We start from the raw sequence: 19,583 nt of genomic DNA on the forward strand, positions 1-19,583 counted from the left end.
GTTGTTAAGGCTCCTCAATGCATTTTTTATTTGTTCTATTGACTTCTCCATTTCATTTCGATTTCTCTTTAAGGTCTCAATTTCATGGGAGAAATTTTCTTTCATGTCCTGTAAGGATTTAGGAAGCATTTGCTTCTGATTACTTCTATGTAATCTTAGGATCAATTTTTTTGAATTCCATTTCCTGCATCTCATCGTCTTCACAATCTAGGATTGAGTGTTGTGTTCTATTGGGGGTGTCATGTTGTCTTTCTGATTCTTGTTTCTTGAACTGGTGCATTTTTTTTTGGCATTTGTGGAGATACTCATTGGTTTCTTTTCTTTTTTTTCTTTTCTTTTTTTTTTTTTTTGCTGTGGCAGCTTTTATCTTTATACTATGACTCTGTAGATAAGTGGAATGTGTGCTTTCAGTGAATATCTAGAAGCTTGTAGTGGGTGTGGCCAGGGAGCTCTGTTCAGTTCTCCAGGGTTAAGGGCGTGCCTAAGGTGAAACATGCAGGTTTGGCATGGTAAATCACTCTCTCTTTTTTAATCAGAAGGGAAGTTTATTCTACTCAGCTGAGCTCTGTCTGAGCACCTGCTCCAGTGGGTATAATATTTGTCCGTTCTGTACCAAGGACCACACCAAGGATCTGTGCAGTCCTCAGTGTAAGTTCTGATTCTCCAGCAATGTCTTTCACCAGGTTACCAGGAACCCCCAACCTTGTGGCATCTCCTACTGAGACTGCTCAAAGTCCCAGCCACACTGTGAATCCTCCCACACACCCTCAGTTTTTTTCACAGTTCAGAAGCTTCATACAGTCACAAACTCCTAACCCCTGTTAGTTCTCCCCACCCGAGTCAGAAGTCTCCACTCAGCTGGTTGCTGGGCACAGACACGAGCTGATGCAGCTGTTACCTATCTCCAAAATGGTGCCCGCTCTATTGGCTCGTTACAGTAGCCCATTGTAAAGTGATGGGCAGGGGGAGACAAACGTGTCTGTCTCATCCTTTTTTTTTCTCCTTTGGCAGGTATACTATCCCCCATGGGGCTCCATGCCCAGTGCCCTCTAGGCTCTTCCTGCTGCTTTTTCACCAGTGGCTTGGGCTCTGTGGTCTGGTCTGGTCTCACCTCACTTTCCAGTGCTGGCTCTTGGCTGCTGGAGTCCCGAGCTGTGGGCGCCCATGCCCTCCACGTTGGTCCACCATGTCCCTCTAATTTCAGTAGAGTTTCCTCTGCTGTTTTCTCCCTAACTCTTCCCCGAGACTATAATATCTCCAGTTTTTTTAAACTCTCTTCTCCTGGGCTAGGGCAGTAAGCTTTCTCCCTACTCCACCATCTTGGAACTGCCCCTATGATTTTAAAATTTTAAACATTTTAACATTTAACATTTAAAACTTAACATTTTGTTTAAACATTTACATTTTAAAATTTTGAATGAGGATTTGCCTTCCCGTGTCTGCTTATTTCACTTAGCATGATGACCTCTTGTGCCAGACATTTTGCTGCAAATGATAGAATTTCATTCTTTTTCTTTATCCACACATTTGATGATGGACACTTTGGCTGATTCCACATTTTGGCTGTGCTGAACAGTGTTGCTGTGAACACGGTGGAGCAGGTTGACACCTGAGACAGTGGATTCTTTCTTGTCTTTTGGGTCTATACCCAGCAGCAGGATGGTCGGGTCATATATGCGCCTCCTTCAAGTGTGCACCTTCTTGACCTTTCAAGCTCAGAGGAGGAATGACCTACTCTTGGTTCGGTCTCTCAGACTCTTGGCGTTGACTTGTTTCCAGCACGCAGGCAGCAAGGCCTCGGGCCAGCACTGTAGAAGCTGCTGCTGTGCCCCGGGGTGCCCTGGAGAGCTTCACTCGTGGGGTAGGGATGCTGCTGAGACAGGACCTGTGGCTCTGTCACTTAGCTCTCCCAATTTTTTAAAAGCATCTGTTGTTCAAATTTTTATTTACATTCTTTTTGTTTGAAAGGAGCAGAAATGGATGGAGAGAGCTATTTCATTCACTTGCAACTTCCCAAATGTCCCCTGCAGTCAGGAATGGTTATGCTAGGCTGAAGCCAGGAAACCAGAACTCAGGATGAGTCGCCCGTGTGGGTGTCCAGGACTCGGTGACTTGAGCCGTCACCTGCTGCCTCTCCGGGTGTGCCTTAGCAGGAAGCTGGACTGGAAACCGAGTATCTGGGACTCGAGCCAGATGTCCCCCAGTATGGGAGGTGGGCGTCCCAAGCAGTGACTGAACCCCTGCACCACACACCTGTTCCCCATCTCCAATTTTTCAAGATCTCTTAAATATACTGAGGCTAATTTTGTCTGTAAAGGGGTTCCTCATGAAAGGAAGGAAGGAAAACAGTGTAAAAGCCATTAACTCGATGAACTTCAACCAACACACTGTGTTCTCTGAATAAGAGCTGATAAGAGCAGGTCGGATAAACAAGAAAGGCCAACCAGTCTTTCAGTAACATTGGCTCAGGAACCTTATTATTGAAGGTAAAAAAATCAAGGACTACTGTTCAATAACCCATGTTTTGACAAATATTAATCCAGTGACGGATTCCCAAGACAGCCACTTGGATGACTGTACCATGCCTGCACTGCTAGTCAGTTAAGGTGCTTCACCTGCTCGTTGGTGGCCTACTCACAGCGCTCTCATCCCCTGGACTCCCTGTGCCAGGACGACTGCTCTGAGCCTCACTCCTGTGGTGCTTTCAGAAATGTATTCCCCCCTCTGCAAACTAACTCAGTCTGAGGACTTCGCTTTGGGCAGAGAAGAGGGAACTGGTTGAACGATCAGGCTGGACAAGGGTGCTGGCCAATGAGGTGTGGGTCCATCCATCAGCTGATACAATCCTTTTGGGTCTCAGTGCCACACTTGGCCTGGAAGGATTTTAAAGGGTGGGTTAGCAGCATCCCAACATCCCAGCCAGCTGGGCACTCCCTGTCCTGGGCCATGGCTGTCACAGGCCCCACATAAGTGTCCCAGTGAGCGGCCCACAGATGAAGGAACTGGCTTTCCCAAAGACCTGTCCAGGTGTCGCTGGGGGGTGGAAAACCTTGCTGCCAGACCTGATCAAAATGACCGCATGTGGCGTCAGGCACATCATTTCACCCGCCTGGCTGTGTGTCTCTATCTACGGAATGAAGGGGTTGATGTTTGGGTTTTCTTAAAGGAATATGTGAATTTCCGTTTCTGGATGGACAGCTGCTGTAACAGACACATTCTCGGTTCTTCTCATGTCACTGACAGGTGTCTCTGATTACAAGGCCTCCAAGTGACTGTCTAGGGGCCCAGGTCCCTTCTGTATTGTGGCTCTGCCTTACTTAATGTTGAGGGCTGTGTGACGGTTCCCATAGACAGCTGTGGTATCAACCAGCTGAATAAATGCACAAAATCAAGAACGTCTGAACTGGCAAATGGGGAAAAGACAGAGAGAGGAGGCCCTCATGGGCACCCCACCCACGTCCCACTGGCCTAAAGTACGTCACTTGGCCACACCTGAGAGCAAGGCCATCTGGGAAATACGGTCTAGCTTAGTGGTGAAGAGGAAAGGGAGACAGAGCTGGTGACCCAGCAGTCCAGAGAGAAAACTACTTGCAAACTCTGGGAGGCACGGCCTCCTTGCCACGCCCCCCCCTCCCCACCTCACCTCACACCTGCACTGGAGTCCCAGCCTCACCTGGAGGAGGGCGGTGCAGTGAGCCCATCGGGAGAGGCCAGCAGTCTTCACGGGGGAACACGTGTACAGGTTCTCCCACGAGAGGCCCCTCTGATGCCTTGTGGTCTCAGCCTCCCAGCACCTTGGTTCCGCCTCTCCTTCTCAAAAGTGTGTGTTTGGTTGATAAATTACATAGCGAGCCTGTCCACCACTGAGTAGATGACGGATGGCTACAGGAAGATGCACAGCATTGCTGGGAAAAAAACCACACAGCGACTGTTCCATAAAGACAGTGTTTTTGTTTTTTTTTTTAATTTTAAAATTCTGCATCTGAAAACACAGTATGACAGAAAGCATTTATATACACCTGCAGTGTTTTTGGTATGATACAGTATTTAATACATCCACTGTTTTCTGCAAAAGTTTTGCTTTGTCGGACAGAAACAAACTCCCCTAGACAAAAAAATACAGCTAAGGCACAATTTTGTTGTTGTTGTTGTTTTCCTGCTAAATGAAAAGACAGAAGAGGTGCAAAAAATGGGCAGGTTACGCAGTTGTTTCTGAGACCCACACATTCTACCTGGAGGAGAAGTATCTGGGTGATTGGAACTTTGAGTGTTGGTTAATTTCAGATAGTCCAATATCTCTTAAAATACTCCTTTAAATAAATAGCAAAATATCTACATCTTTCAGAGTGTGCCATTTGAATTCATTCTCTCTCTTTTAAAACTTTATTTACAGATTCTTTTTTAAAATCAATACATTACAAAATATTTCTGTACAGTTTTATGCATATTATGATCTATAACAAAATAGTTATTTTTAAAAACTATATCACCACATGTCTTTGAGAACAATGAAGGGGACAATAACTTATTGTGAGGCCTCTCTAACAAGTACCCAAATAAACGCTTATCGACAACGTAATTGTTATCTTTAAAAAAAAAAAAAAAAAGACGAAGGGACTACAAAGACAATTGCGCTCAATTCCAGTGAATTTCCTATGAAAACCCTGGGGTTGTCTTTGGCCTCCATCAACACTGAGCGATAGGAGGGTAAGGAGGTGTCGTCCGGAGGTGGGGTGGGGTGCTCGCTTTGAGAACACGACCCTTCACGGGGAGACGTACCGCCAGCGCTTTCCAGGCGGGAAGGAGGAAGAGATGGACGGAGCACCTCTCCTGACTCACCCAGTCACAGGGGAGGGGCAGGTCGGGGAGGCGCTTGTGAGCACCCAGCTTGTCCCAGTGGCCCCACAGGCTCAGAGAAGGCTGCGGGAGCTGGCTGCGGTTCCCTGGAGCACCCACGCCTTTGTTTTGCCCATAGGAAAGGCAAGAAGCCCATTTCTCCTATGGAAGACCTTGGTGCCAAGGGCTGCCCACGGCCTCGCGGGCGTTCTGTTTTCTGTGGCGTTGGTGGGGATGGGGCGGGGAGGACGGTCAGCTTCCCAAAAATAATTGTAAGGCCACATCTCAAAAAGGAGGAACCTAAGGCTTTTTGGGGGGCATGGGTGAGAAGGACTGGGGGGAAGCAAGTGGGACGGGAATGAAGAATGGAGAACACTGTGTTCATGGGGGTGGGTGGCGCAAGGGGGCAGCACCTGCTTCCCGGTGAAGAGGTGGGGGGAGGATTCCCCAGCCAAGTGGAGGGAGAAGAGGCCGCTTTCTCCTGACACGGGCTCGGCGAGAACAGAAGCAAGGACCGCAGGAGGGAGACACACAGGCGTGGGAAGCCCTCCTGTCCTAGAGGGTCCTGTACAGCATCCCGTTTGCAAGGTTACAGAAAGAAATACTTCTGAGAGAAGGGGGGGGGGGGGAGGAGGAAAGGGAGACAGACTGAGATGGGGCGGGGGGTTTGCATAGATCGTACATTCAGCCCCAGCACATCTGGACACCTCTCCCCCGCCAGGTAAACGTCTCAGCAGACACAATGAGGTAGCGTCTGTGGTAGACCCATGAGGCAGAAGCAGAGAGGACATCCCATGAGCGAGGACGGCCCCGTGCGGCTCCCGCAGAGGCTGCACGGGTTGGAAGGTGCAGCCAAGACCTGGGCTTTGGAGCGGGCCCAGCTGCCTCTCGCCCTACCCCGGCCCTCCTGGACCCTGCCCTCACCTCGTCTGCCCGGCATGACGGTGTAGACCCAGGCAGTCATGAACCTCTGTGTGTCTAAGCAGCAGCGGCTTAGCACCCCCAATCTTGCTCCTTCTGCTTAGCACCAGGTGTCCTGGGACCAGGAGAGCTGACCACGAGCGTCCCCCTCTGCGGGGCCGTCTCCGGGAGGGGAGGGGCCGGTCCCACGTGAGCCATCCCTTTTTACCCTGCCCTAATGCCAGCTTCTTCCTCTTCCATCAGGGCAGCCCCTGAACTCCCCGGCCCCAGAGGTCAGAGGTTGCTGGCAGTGCCCAAGGGGGAACTATGAAATGTTTCTTCATCCATACTCTTGGTTGTTTTAAATAGCCAACATTGAACATCTAGATTTCCTACAAAAACCTGGGTCCGTGGCTCCCTTTGCCAAAGTGGAAGTCTGTGCCGCACTGGACTTAGACTCACACCCAGGGACAGTGGGCGCTGGACCAGGCACAGGCTTGCCGGGACGACCGTGGACTCGGGCGTGCCCTCGTCTAACAGGAGCGGCTCCACTCATGCAGGCTTGCGTCCAGGACCCAGCCGCCACAGGGTGTGGCTTTGGTCTGGAATGCCCTCCTCGCCATCCCTAAGGCTGAGTAGGCGGACCACTGCCTGCACGTCCCCCCACCCCGCAGTGAACGTGGCTGTGCCCCACACCCAGCTGCTGCTGCTCTCTGCCTGGTGCCTGCTCAGCCACGAGGCCAGCGTTTCAGCCCGTGTCCACCTCTTATCTGCAAAACAGACAACCAGAGGGCACAGGGGCCCCACCCGCCACACAGGTGCCCAGAGGAGCTGTAAGCTGCCCCTCTGGGGTGGGGGACTGTGTGATCTCTCTCATGTGGCATTTTAAAAGTGAAACTGATGATAGGAAATCAAGCCAGCCTGAGCCCTGGTCCCACCAGGAGGTCTTTTTCCAAGAGGAGGACCTAGTGTACTTCTTACACCCAGGGAGCCTGGGAGCCAGGGTGCTGGGCAGCAGGGCTGGGCCCGGCCATGTGCAGAGCTCCGTGTCTGCCTTAGAATTATGGGCTGGGTGGGGAACTGTGCCCAGCCCATGGGAGCTTCCTCCCCCAACCCCAGACATCTACCCCCAAGTCCTACCTCCACGCCTTCTGAGCTCCCAGGGACCTAGTCCGAGCTGAGCCTGCCCTGCTGCCACTCTGCAGACGGCCATGTGGCCTGCGGCGACCTCGGCTCCATGCCCTCGGAATCCTGGAGCCGCCACAGCTCAAGGCTGCCTGAAGGATGGCCTCCGATAAACCCTTCTCATGCTGGGGGGGAGGGGGACACAAAATAAAAGGAGTTACAGTATCCTCTCCCAGGGAAAGGCTCTCCCTTTCTCACATCACAGGGGGCTGCGCTTGGAATTCTCTTTGTTTAACCAAATGGAAATCTGCAAACTTATTCTCTGGTCCCAAAACACCGGAGACAAAGGAACGCCCACCTGGCTTCTCAGCTCTGGAATCCCTTGTGAGGAGGAGGAGTCGGTGGGGGGAGGCTTGGGGAGAGGGGGGATGGTCCCCAGAGGAAGCTGGCTCTGTCGTTTCTGCTCTGGTTTCCGGGTGGGAGAAAGTGAGATGTTCATGAGGGCGAGGGCCCTGTCTGGGGATGTGCAGCCCCCAGAGGCCAGGCAAGGAAGGTGGAAGGAAAGGCTGTCCATGCGGCTACAGCAGCCCAGGGACGCTGGGGGCAGAAAGAGGATGTGGCCCCCAGGGCAGGGTTCCTGTAGTCTGTGAGACCACCCCGGGGGCTCTGAGGTCGCTGGCCCTGCCGTGGACGGCAGCCCGCACCCGGACGGTGCCCACGGGGTCTCCCCTGCTGCCTACCATGGACCCCCCTCTGAAGGAGCCCCCTTTCCTCTGCCTCTGTCACTTCCAAGCCCAAAGTGAGATCGGCTAGAGGAAGCCCTGGAGGGAGCCCGCGAGGCTGGCTCAGGTGCCCGCACGCAGCACAGTCCTGCAGCACAGTCCTGCCTTGGGCCTCCCGCCTGGCATAGCCCCGAGTCTGGGGTGGGCGCGGCTCAGGAATCCCCACCCTGCAGAAGGAAAAGTGGGGCTCCAGGGGTCCCAAGGGCTCCCTACTTCCAGCTGGCGGGTGACGCGGTTCGAAGCTTTCTCCTCCTGGGGTCCAACACACCTCCTTTCCTCTGAGGACAAGGTGGGTGCAGGGCGGACAGACGGAGAAAGGGAAGGGGAGGGAGCCTTTTGTGAACAAAGGCAGCTTCAGTTAGTAAGAGAACATAATGGACAAGCTGCGAAAACAGCACCTACGAATTAGTCATGGACTAAAACAGAGAAATAATAAATACTGAAAGTGTCCCTTCTCCACGTCCTCCATGGCCAGCAGGCCATCCTGCCTCGCTGGGCGGGGGCAGCGGGCCGTGTCCTCCAACCCACGGGGACAGCTGGCAAGCAGGGCGTGCCTTTTCCCAGGGAGGTGGGATGGCAGGAAGCAGGGTGGGCCTCCAGGGGGAGCACGAGAAGGAGAGCCCCCACCCCCGACCCCGATTTCTGGTAACTGGAGCCCGGTGACTAACAGGAGCTTTGATCTTTAAACAAGCTGCCCCGTTTGTGAGACCCGGCCTTCTCCTATTCGCGTCGGGTGTCCAGGTGGACTGCCTGGCAGCTCCGATAAGGAAGGGCAGGGAATTAAAAACCCAACCTGCAACACAGCTTCCCGGAGGCGGCGCGTCTGGTCCAGCGCTGTGGTCACTCCCGGCAGCCCTGAGTGTGCCAGTCAGAGGCTTCGCTGCCTGAGCTCAGACCAGAAGGGCCCCGGCGGGTGCCGGTATTGCTGTGCCATCCAGCTCAGGAGTTCTGCTCCCGGCAGGTCTGCGAGTCTCATGGCCATGGTCCTCTAAGCTCCCGACTTCCAGGAACAAAGAGGTCCCGAATGGCTTGGAGACTCGAAGCTCCTGTCTCAAAGCATCAGCCCATTTCTGTTACCAAATGTGGCAGCCTCAGGGGAGGGGGAGTGTGGGCCGGCCACCCACACTGCTGGGGGGCCTTGGCCATGGCACAGCAAAAGGGTTTCCTGCCCGTCTAGTTACACAGACAGCTCAGTCCACAAAGGACTCACGGGAGGCTTGGAGCCCTTGCGAGCCTGCCTCCTCCCTGGGAAAGGGCTAGGACGTGGGCTCCCGGGGCTGGCTGGAGAGAAGCGGAAAGAGAAGCAGAAGGCTGGGGCTGGGGCTGGAACAGGAGGCTTGGGCAGTGCTGTCACACTGGCTTTTACAGAGCCCTTGTGTTCTGAAGAGGGTCCTCAGCAGATGCCCTTGGCGGAGATGGCCCAGTGGGCTGCGCCCGGGGAGGGGACCTCTCACTCTGTAGCTTGGGCTTCAGCTGCACCCTGAACCTCTGCCTACCTCTGCGCCGAGCCACCAAAGTGCTGCTGCTCAGGGTGGGAGGGGTGGGCTGCTGGGGTCGGGGGAGACGAGGAAGCTGCAGGACCTGAAGCTCGACCCGAGAGGTGAGACCACCGCCGGCATGGAGCCGCCTCCCAGCTGGCCAGCTGCAGGTTGTTGGCGACCCTGCCCCGGCTTCCAGACCTTTCTTCTCCATCACTCTGCAGCCAGCTGGGCCCCTTGCGTGGGACGCCAGGGCTGAGAACCCACCAGCCCCTCTGGCTGCTTTCCCAGTGAGATCCCACCGTGGCACACGTGTGCCCGGTGCTACCTGAGCCTGCCGTCGGGTTTGACGGCCCCCAGTTCCGACTTGGGGTCAGGGCTCAAGGAGCTCCATGCTGTGTGGCTGCAGGACTGCATGACGGGGCAGGCGGTGGGGCCTGTGGAACAGACGTCCATGGTGGCCCACATGCTGCCCACCAGCGAGTCCAGCCAGCCCTCCAGCGCTGTGCCCGTGGCCGCTGCGTTCCTCCCAGCCTGCTCCACCTGGGCGGGGCTGATGGGCAGGCTGAGGACCGGGTTCAGGCTCTGGAAGCTCTGCTCCATGTAGGCACTGCGCGGGGGCCCGTTGTGCAGCTTCAGGGTCTCCTCTGGAAGCAAAGGGAAGAGCACCATGGTTAGAGCAGCCACTCACCGTCCTGCCTCACCGCCCGCTGAGAGCTGCACCGGCCCTCGGCTCACCTCGGTAGTTCACACAATAGTCACGTCGGGAAGTTCTCCCAGCAGTCCCATTTTACAGGCAAAGAAACGGAGCCCACCAGGACACAACCCGCGTTTTATGGGGCACGGGGCCTTCGTTCATTCAATGCACCTGATAGACTTCAAAAAGTCTGTGCAACATGGAACTACAACATCGGGTGACTCTGGTGCAAACATTTTGAAATCCACGAATAGGAGGAGGTTAAAAAAATGAATGGAAATGCATATTATGGAAAAACTGCATGAATTTCATTTTTTTTGCACCAAAAGTAGCTTATCTTTTAATTCTGTTTTCCGCAAACTTTTCGAGGTCACCTTGTTGTAATCACAGAACACCTTCCATGGTCCAGACAGTCGTCCAAGCACCTACTTTTTTTTTTTTTTTGACACGCAGAGTGGACAGTGAGAGAGAGACAGAGAGAAAGGTCTTCCTTTTGCCGTTGGTTCACCCTCCAATGGCCGCCGTGGTAGCGCGCTGCGGCCGGCGCACCGCGCTGATCCGTTGGCAGGAGCCAGGTGCTTCTCCTGGTCTCCCACACGGGTGCAGGGCCCAAGCACTTGGGCCATCCTCCACTGCACTCCCGGGCCACAGCAGAGAGCTGGCCTGGAAGAGGGGCAACCGGGACAGGATCAGTGCCCCGACCAGGACTAGAACCCGGTGTGCTGGCGCCGCAAGGCGAAGGATTAGCCTGTTGAGCCATGGCGCCGGCAAGCACCTACTTTGTGCAAGGTGTTCACTAAACACATGCTTACCAGGCCTCTCTGGTCTTTAAGAAATTTATTTTTTGGATAAGAATATAATACGTGGCCGGCGCTGCGGCTCAATAGGCTAATCCTCTGCCTGCAGCGCCAGCACACCGGTTCTAGTCCCGGTCGGGGAACCAGATTCTGTCCCAGTTGCCCCTCTTCCAGGCCAGCTCTCTGCTGTGGCCCGGGAGTGCAGTGGAGGATGGCCCAAGTGCTTGGGCCCTGCACCCCATGGGAGACCAGGAGGAGGCTCCTGGCTCCTGGCTTCGGATCAGTGCGGTGCGCCAGCTGCAGCGCGCCAGCTGCAGCAGCCATTGGAGGGTGAACCAACGGCAAAGGAAGACCTTTCTCTCTGTCTCTCTCTCTCACTGTCCACTCTGCCTGTCTTAAAAAAATAATATAATATGCATAGCATTCCTAGAGATCCAAGACTATTCCAGATGGTGGTATGAGCCAGACAGGTCGAGAACTTACAATTCGGTGGAGACTGACACCAAAAAAACCAAGTCCCTAAGGAAGATCATGTCAGGCAGGGATGAGGGCAGAGAACCAACAGGGACCAGGGTCAGAGCAGAGGACCGGTGATCACAGCCCTTGAGCAAAATCCGCCCACCCTTTGGTTTTATAAATAAAGTTTTATTGGAATACAGCTGTGCCCACTTGTTTATTATCTATGGCTGCTTTTGTGCCGCCACACGGAGGGGAGAGGCCGTGGTGGCGAGCGTATTCTGCCTGCCAAGCTGTAAGTATTTACTGCCCAGCCCTGGATGGGGAAGGTCTGCGGACCCCTGGGTTTGAGTGATGGGGGGAGGGGACATCCACGCTGAGTGCTGACTGCCACATGCAGGTGCTGAGGGGACAGCACGTGCCAAGCCCAGTGAAGCACCTGCCCCCAAGTCACACCGGTAACGCGTGTTGGAGCCAGGCTGGAAGCCCGGCGAGGAGCCCAGCTCTCAGCTGCTGAGGGTCCACCGCGAACTCCGGAAAAGCCCAGGCATCAGCGCTGGCCACAGCACGCAGATTCATCCTGCAAAGCACGAAGCTTGCACCAGACGGGGGTGAGACGTAACACCATACAGTGGCCCTCTCGGTAACTCTGCCTTGCTGGGGACCTGCCTCGAGCCAGCTACTCTGTCCAGAGCTCAGGTAAGAGCCCAGGTACGGCGGTCAGCCCATCTGGGTTTACATCCCCAACTCCCGTATATCCAGCATATGGCTTCCGACTTCGACTCAACATGCTCAAGTTTTGTTTTGTGAGGATTAAACATGCTAACTCCTCTGAAGTGCTTAAAATGGCACCTAGCATGTCCTCAACGCTTGGAAAAGTTTAGCTAGGTTTATTCTTGCTGGTGTGATATGTGCACAACACACACACACCCCCCTGTAGGGCTGTAAAATGGGCATCAGTTAGACCCACAGCCCTGGCAAGAAGCAAAAGCAGAAGTTCACGTGTTCTGTAAACCACAAAGGAAGGGTGCACGCGAGGGGCTGTCACTACGCTCCAGGGCTTCAAGGTGGGGAGGCAGGAGGTGCAGCCGTTGGGGGTGCGGGGGGAAAGCAGCCCGTCGTTCCTAGTTTGCAGAACTTCCCAGCCATGGCCTGTTTTAGTGCTACATGCAAGCATGCACCTAGAAGACTGGCCGACGCATCTGGGGAGCTGCGTTTCACCGAAGCAGACTTGGCTCAGTTCAGCGTGGCGAGGGATGGAAGAGACCTAGGAGACAGCACAACCACCGGAAGACGGTGCTTCCGTCTGCCTGAGAGCAGCTGCCCCCACCAATGGCGACCAGCAGGGCCTGGAAATCAGCAGGTGTGCTTCTGCTACTACGTGTGGTCCTGAGGGGGGAAGAGGGAGAAAGACCCTATGCCCGCCCTTCGTTCTAACAACAAGAACACTGGCTGAATTCAAGGATGTTGCCTGCATTAACTGCCACGACAAGCACGTGATTCCTTCAAGCCCCAGTGCTTCAGGGCCCTAGGGCTGGCGTCTCTGGTTACAAGGGCAGCAGGTGGGCGGCAGGAACACGGCACACACCGAACCCCTCCTCTGTCTTGCTACGATTTGGCACGGCTTCTCTTTCTCAGGAGAGTTGGGAGCCACCATGTTTCCCAAGCCGGTCCTGGCCCACCTCTCTCGGCTATCAGCAGACACTTGTGGCACCAGAGCCTGTCCGTGCCACCTTGTGCAAGATGACAGGCTGGGGAGGGGGAGAATCCAAACTGCTAAAAGACAAGAGATTCGGGTGGAAGGAGCAGCCAGCAAACACCGGGAACTAAATATTGTGGTGGGTGCAGAAACCCTTATGAAAAATGAGGTTAATGTGGGAAATGCTATTACAGTATCAGCTTGTGATACTTGCCTCTATAATTAAATTTTCCTCAATTCCATCTCATCAGATTTCTTGAGATTACCAGGGACGCGTCAATAGCAAATTACTCTTGATGAATCATTTTACAAATTGCATTGCTCCCACCTTCGTGTTCCTTGTCATTGCAACATGGTTAACAAATATGATTACTGACGCCTTGGGGGTTGCGTCCTCTCAGGGGTAACATGACCCCTGGGTCGCTCTGGGCATGGGTGGGAAGAGCTCTGCCGTTCTCAGAAACCCTGGAAGAAAAGCTTGGGAAAATCAGGCCCCAGTGAAGTTCCCAGCATGCTTTACTGCGGGTGGGGGTGGGTTCGGGACCACGCCTCTGTCCTGTCCTGCAGGCGCATCTCTCCCATCCTGGACCTCCACCTCACCGCTTCAGTGCTCTAAGTGAGCGGGCTCGTGTCCGCTGGTTCTGAAAGGGCTGTTGGCCTGGTTCCGAAGGGAGTGGAACAGGCTTCCATCTCCAGAACACTAGGTCTCTGTCTTTCTCTTGCTTAGCACAAAGACAGCAGAAGTGGACAGAATTTACTTCAAGCCCCTCCCCCTTTAGAATTCCGGCATACCCTCCCTGGGTCTATGCCATTGTCATGTGGTCCCCCCTCTGCACCTGGGCCCCTCTGCACACCTGGCCAGCCCAGAGCTGTTTTTAGCAAGCAGAGGCTGTAGTGTGCTCCTGGCTTCCAGGTTTGTTTGTTTGTTTGTTTTTGACAGGCAGAGTTAGTGAGAGAGAGAGACAGAGAGAAAGGTCTTCCTTCCATTGGTTCACCCCCCAAATGGCTGCTATGGCCAGCGCTGTGCCAATCCGAAGCCAGGTGCTTCCTCCTGGTCTCCCACATGGGTGCAGGGCCCAAGCACTTGGGCCATCCTCCACTGCCTTCCCGGGCCAGAGCAGAGAGCTGGACTGGAAGAGGAGCAACCAGGACAGAATCCGGCGCCCCAACCGGGACTAGAACCCAGTGTGCTGGTGCCGCAGGTGGAGGATTAGCCTAGTGAGCCATGGCGCTGGCCTCAGGTTTGTTATCTTTGAGACAGAGAACACTTCCCAGCCTGCAGGTTCCGCATCTGTGGATTTAACCAATTGCGGATTGAAAATAACTGAAGGGAGAAATTGTGTCTGTGTTAAACATGTCCAGACGTTTTCTCCCTTGTCATTATGCCCTAAGTAAGGCAGTGTAACAACTATTTCCATGGCGTTCACGTTATATTAGGTTTTAGGCTCTGTGCACGAAACTGGGGAGGATGCAGGCAGGTTGTGTGTGCAGCCTACAATGCTGTTACCTCGTGGAGTCTGGTATCTGCAGGAGGCCCACGGACACAGAGGGCCCTGGAATCCTGCTGCCAGGATCTTTCTTATGGACGCACCTGCTTGACCACACACCTTCCTTGGGACAGCTGCTGGTCTCACAGTTAAAATGCCTGCGACCCGTGTGAGAGTGCTTGGGGAGCTCTACTCCCAACTTCAGAATTCTGCTACTGCAGACTCTGGGAGGCGGTGGCGAGGGCTCAGGTACCTGGGGCCCTGCCACCCATGTGGGAGACCTGCATTGTGTTCCTGGCTCTAGGCTTCAGCCCGCACCCAGCCCTGGCCACTGTGGGCACTGGGAGTGAACCAATAGATGGGAGACCTCTCCCTTTCGATCTCTTTGCCACCGAAATAAATAATTTAAAAACCCTTCCTTGAGGCGTAACTGTAGTCACACCAAACAACAAATGATGTTTACGTGTCCACCAGTCAGGTTCATGAAGCCGCAGCTTTGTAGACCCTGACGAGGAAAGTGAACATAACAAGTTTCAGGACGAAATGTATTCTGCTTTTAAAAGCAGCACAGTTTCTGGGACGTTCTGTCCATGCTTTACAAGCATTGAGAAACCTCTAGAAGGAGCCACACCAAACTGTCGGCAGAGGCTGCACCTGCAGGCAGGATTGGAGCCACAAGGAAGACATTTCCCTTGGCTCCTGACGGTGCAGGAGGAGAAACGGAAGCGTAAAAGAAACCTCTGAGGGGGAGAGGGGCAGGCAGGCCCCATGTCTGGCATCCTGCGTGTTCTCTGTGTCCTGTGGACGCCACTGCCTTTGTGTGGACTCATGGATGCTGAACTGGCACGGGTCACGGCGCTGGCTTTGTTTTGGAACTTCCAATACATGCACCCGGGCTGTGATTTACCCCGTGACGTTCCCCTGGACAGCGTGCTCTCCAGGCTGATGCCGGCCAGCACTGTGCTACAGCAGTGTTCATGGCTGCATAGTACTCCACTGCCGGAACTGACTGCACACGGCTTCTCCTCTTACACACGGCACACTCGGACCGTTTCTGATTCTGTGCTGCTGGGAACGCTCCCGCTGTGACCGTTTCTGTGTCTGTCTCTACGGGGCCTGCGATCGGGGTAGACTTTTCAGACGGTAAACGTTCCACTTCACTAGGACGTGGCCCATCTCCGCAGTTTACCCTCCCGCTTAGCATGCGCAGATGAACCTGACCCTCCAGGCTGACTGACCCAGGGCGCTGTCTGACCTTCGTCATTCCCAACACGGCGAGGGAGGCAGAACCCCCCTGTTGCTTTAAATTCGCATTTCGGTCATGATTAAAGAGGTTGGACGTGTTTTCGTCAGTCACGCTCTCTGTTGGCCCTTTCACCCTTGTACAGCAGGGCTGGCCATCATTTTGTTCTGCAGCTTGAGAGAGGAAATATTGTTGGCTTTGTGGGCCATGGGGTCTCCGTCACAGCCATTCAGCTCGGGCCCCAACACAGGCAGCCATGTAGATGAGTGGGCGTGGCTGCGTTCCAATAAAACTTTATTTACAACAACAGGTAGCGGGCCACGTCTGGCTTATGGCCGGTCGTTTGCCAATCTCTGCTGCCACGCACAAGTACTTCTGGGAAATGTGTAGCGAGTAACTTCCACTAGGATGCGGGTGGTCTGTCTGCCTACTGTATCCTGTCTCAGAGTGGAATTCTCATCCCGAGTCTACACAGTACACAGATTTGCTGAGACTCAGCGTCTGCCAGGCCTGGGTTCATTTCCCACCTCGTCTGAAATGTGATTCAGACCTCCTGGAAGGCCAGGGAGAACATCTAACAAACAGGGATGTGATTCAAGGACAGACGGCACCGCCTTGGCGTGCAGGGAGGACCCTGGATGGCTCTCAGGGGCGGGCGAGCAGGACAAAGGCCTGGGAACCAGGAGCGCGGTTCTGGAGCGGCCACGTGCCCCGCGTCCGAGTGCTGTGCCCTGCAGAGCCCCCGGGAGCACTCACCTGGCTTGATGGGCTGCCTGTTGGAGAAGGTCAGAGGCGCCACCAGGAACCTGGTCTCTGCCACGGGCACCCAGTGGTGGAGGATTTTCACCGTCCAGACCCCAGGCCGCAGCGGCAAGTTCAAAGGGGGCTTGTAGTGGGTGAACTCGGCAGTGGACTCGATGAGGATGTCGTAGGTGGCTGCGATGATGTTGACGGGGTCCACCCAGACGACGGTCACGGTCACGTTGGGCCCCTTGCCCCACTTCTGCATGCCCACCGGTTCATCCAGGGGCCCCAGGAGGCCCCCGAAGTTGCGGAACAGCCGCTCCTTGGCGTCCCAGTCGGTGCCAACCTGAAACAGAAGAGTGAGCTCTGAGATACACGGGGCCTGAACCAGCGGCTGGGTCCTGCTCGTTCAGCTTTACGTACCCATTTTACAGATGAGAAATGGAGACCTCGATTAAATCAACTGCTTAAAGTTGCATAGCTAGGAAGCAGAAGAACTGGGGTCTGGGGCCAGTCTGGAGCTCACGAGACCTGTGGTCCCTTCACGAACCGTTGGGTCTCGTGTGCCCACTACGTGGTGTGCGCTTGGGAACGCCCATGCCCCGACTGCAGGCAGGAATGTGTGAACAAGTGCAGGAAGCTCCCGGTGAGCAGGCACATCTGGCTTCTGTGTGGGTCCTTGGTTTTCCAAACTACATTGGAAATGACTGCTTGGGAAAAGAAGAGCGCTCAGGGTTCGGAGTTGTTCTGGCACAAGCTAGGACAGAGCGGGGACCCTCAGCCTTGCCTGTCTTCTGCAGCAGCTCAGTGGCTCTCCTAGGAATGGACAGTGCTGGCTCCCCAAAAACACCCCGAACAGCACCGTTGGGATGGACGATGTCGCATAGCTCACCTTCCCCCAACTGGCTGATGTGTGTGTGTGTATGTGTGCATACATGTGTTGTATGTATGTGTGTGTATACATGTGTATGTGTATGGGTGCATATGTGTGTTGTGTGTATGTGTACACGTGTGTGTATGTAGCTTTAGCAATTAGCTTTTGGTTTCTCTCCTTCCATGTTTGTTACACACAATTTTTAAAATTTTCAAATATATTTTTATTTATTTGAAAGGCCGTGTCAGAGCGAGAGGGACAAACAAAGAGAGGTCTTCTACCTGCTGGGTCACTCCCTAAATGGCTGCAAAGGCCGGAGCTGCCAAAGCCAGGAGCCAAGAGCCTCTCTGGGTCTCCCACAGCGGTGCAGGGGCCCAAGCACTTGGGCCATTCTCCACTGACTGCCCAGGCGCATGAGCAGGGAGCTAGATCGGAAGTGGAGCAACCGGAATGTGAACTTGAATATGGGACGCTGGTGTCACAGGCAGCAGTGTAACCCTGTGAGACCAACCCCTGCCATCTACAACTTATTCTCTGCCAGAAAAACCCCACCACATGTTCTCTCACTGCTCAACCCCCTGCAGCCTCCCAGTGCTCCAAGGTCCGGGTGGGTCCCTGCACACGGCCACGTACTGTCCCCTCCAGCACCATCTCACCTGAGTCCTTCCCACCCCAGGGTCCTGCTTGAATCACCCTCTATTCACATGCTTGAGCAGCCAGCCAGGGACCCCCAGGGTCCACTCTCCTGACCTCCCAATCGAAGGGGGCCCTGCAGCCACTCCAGCTCACTCCCCCCGACCCTGTCTCCTCCTTCTGTAGGGAGCAGCACCATTTGCGAGCAGCCTCTCTGTGTGTTATTCTTCATCTCACACACTCCGTGTGCCTGAGGGCCTTGTCTGCTCGGCTCTCTGCTCTTTCTGGGTGCCTAGTGTGGGCTCCGCACACAGCAGGTGCTCAAGCAGTGTGCACCCAAGGAACGAGTGAACAATTTGATCAATCCATCTATACATTATCTATCATCTATCATCCAACTATCAGCCTGTCATCTATCAACCTATCAATCATCAATCAGTCTATGTATCTGTCATCTGTCTACCTTGAACTTGAACACACACGTAATGAGCAGGGGCCAGGAACATGGACTTCCGTACGCAGCCAGGCCCTCCACACACTGGTTTTCAACAGATGCCATCAGGGTGGAGGAACGGTCACAGGACTACTTCGGGGTGACACTTATGGAAGGGATCGGAAACCACTGAGGGCAATTCAGGGGCCCTCCCTGGAGCCTGCTGGGGAGTGAAGACAATGATACTGACGAGAAACCCGAGCGGCAACGTGGGGATAACTCAGGCAGAGATAACTCAGGCAGGCGAGCGGCGCGGCGACCACGGGAAGCCAGGGGCCTTCTTTCCAAATCGAGGAGCGTGGGGATGAGGCTGGCTGCTGCCGCAGACACGAGGGGAGGAGGCGTGGCCTGGGACGCAGCCCTGTGGCCGCCACATCCTCCGTGACCCCCAGGGTCTTCTCGCTGGGCCCACGGTGGACATCTGCTGCATTTACCTCCAAGTGATCCATCACCCAGCTTTAAATACACGTTCAAGTTCAAGCCGAACACACTGCTTGCAGCTTCCAACCCACTAAGGGCTTCCCGCTGTGCTTGAAATACAATCTGGGCCGGCGCCGTGGCTTAACAGGCTAATCCTCCACCTTGCGGCGCCGGCACACAGGGTTCTAGTCCTGGTTGGGGCGCTGGATTCTATCCCGGTTGCCCCTCTTCCAGGCCAGCTCTCTGCTGTGGCCCGGGAAGGCAGTGGAGGATGGCCCAAGTGCTTGGGCCCTGCACCCGTGTGGGAGACCAGGAGAAGCATCTGGCTCCTGGCTCCGGATCAGCGAGATGTGCCAGCCGCAGCGGCCATTGGAGGGTGAACCAACGGCAAAAGGAAGACCTTTCTCTCTGTCTCTCTCTCTCACTGTCCACTCTGCCTGTCCCCCCCCCCCCCAAAAAAAAAAAAGAAATACAATCTGCACCTCTCTCCAGGGCCTGCAAGACCCCTGCCCCCCACCCCCCCACCCCCACTCACTGTGCTCCGGCTACATGGGCTTTGTTGCTCTCCTTGAGTCTCTGAGCTGCTTCCCCGAGCCTCAGGGCCTTTGTACATGCTCTCCTCGCTGCTCAGAACGTTTCAGACCACCCAAGCCTGGCTCTTTTTTTAGCCTTCCGCTGTAAGGTTATCTCCTTAGAAAAGCTGCCTTGAAGGAATTATCCCATTGAAGGCAGTCCCTGTCATTCCCCAAGGCCCCAGCTATCATACAAATGAAATTTTATTTTCTCTATGATATTGTTATTAGCCAAGCTGTCTTTGTTCATTTATTTGCTCGCTCACTGGCAGGCTGCCCAGCCAGACTGCGATTCCATGGCAACGGGGCCTGGGCGGTGTGGTCCGCTGCTGTCCCTCCTGAAGCCA

At 54.7% G+C, this 19,583-nt stretch overlaps 1 protein-coding gene across 1 annotated transcript in view; it reads right to left on the reverse strand.

Annotated features, from left to right (window-relative positions):
* Positions 1–3,956: 3,956 nt before the first annotated feature.
* Positions 3,957–19,583, reverse strand: part of XYLT1 (xylosyltransferase 1) — a 336,604-nt gene continuing 320,977 nt past the window's right edge. Inside the window, exons 11-12 of the mRNA XM_062180382.1 lie at positions 16,257–16,590; positions 3,957–9,768 (exon numbers count right to left, since the gene is read on the reverse strand). Of these exons, the coding sequence (XP_062036366.1) occupies positions 9,446–9,768; positions 16,257–16,590 (657 nt within the window). The 3' untranslated portion in view covers positions 3,957–9,445. The remainder of the gene's footprint in view (positions 9,769–16,256; positions 16,591–19,583) is intronic.

The sequence above is a fragment of the Lepus europaeus genome, chromosome 21 (assembly GCF_033115175.1).
Source record: "Lepus europaeus isolate LE1 chromosome 21, mLepTim1.pri, whole genome shotgun sequence".
Classification (NCBI taxonomy): Eukaryota; Metazoa; Chordata; class Mammalia; order Lagomorpha; family Leporidae; genus Lepus; species Lepus europaeus.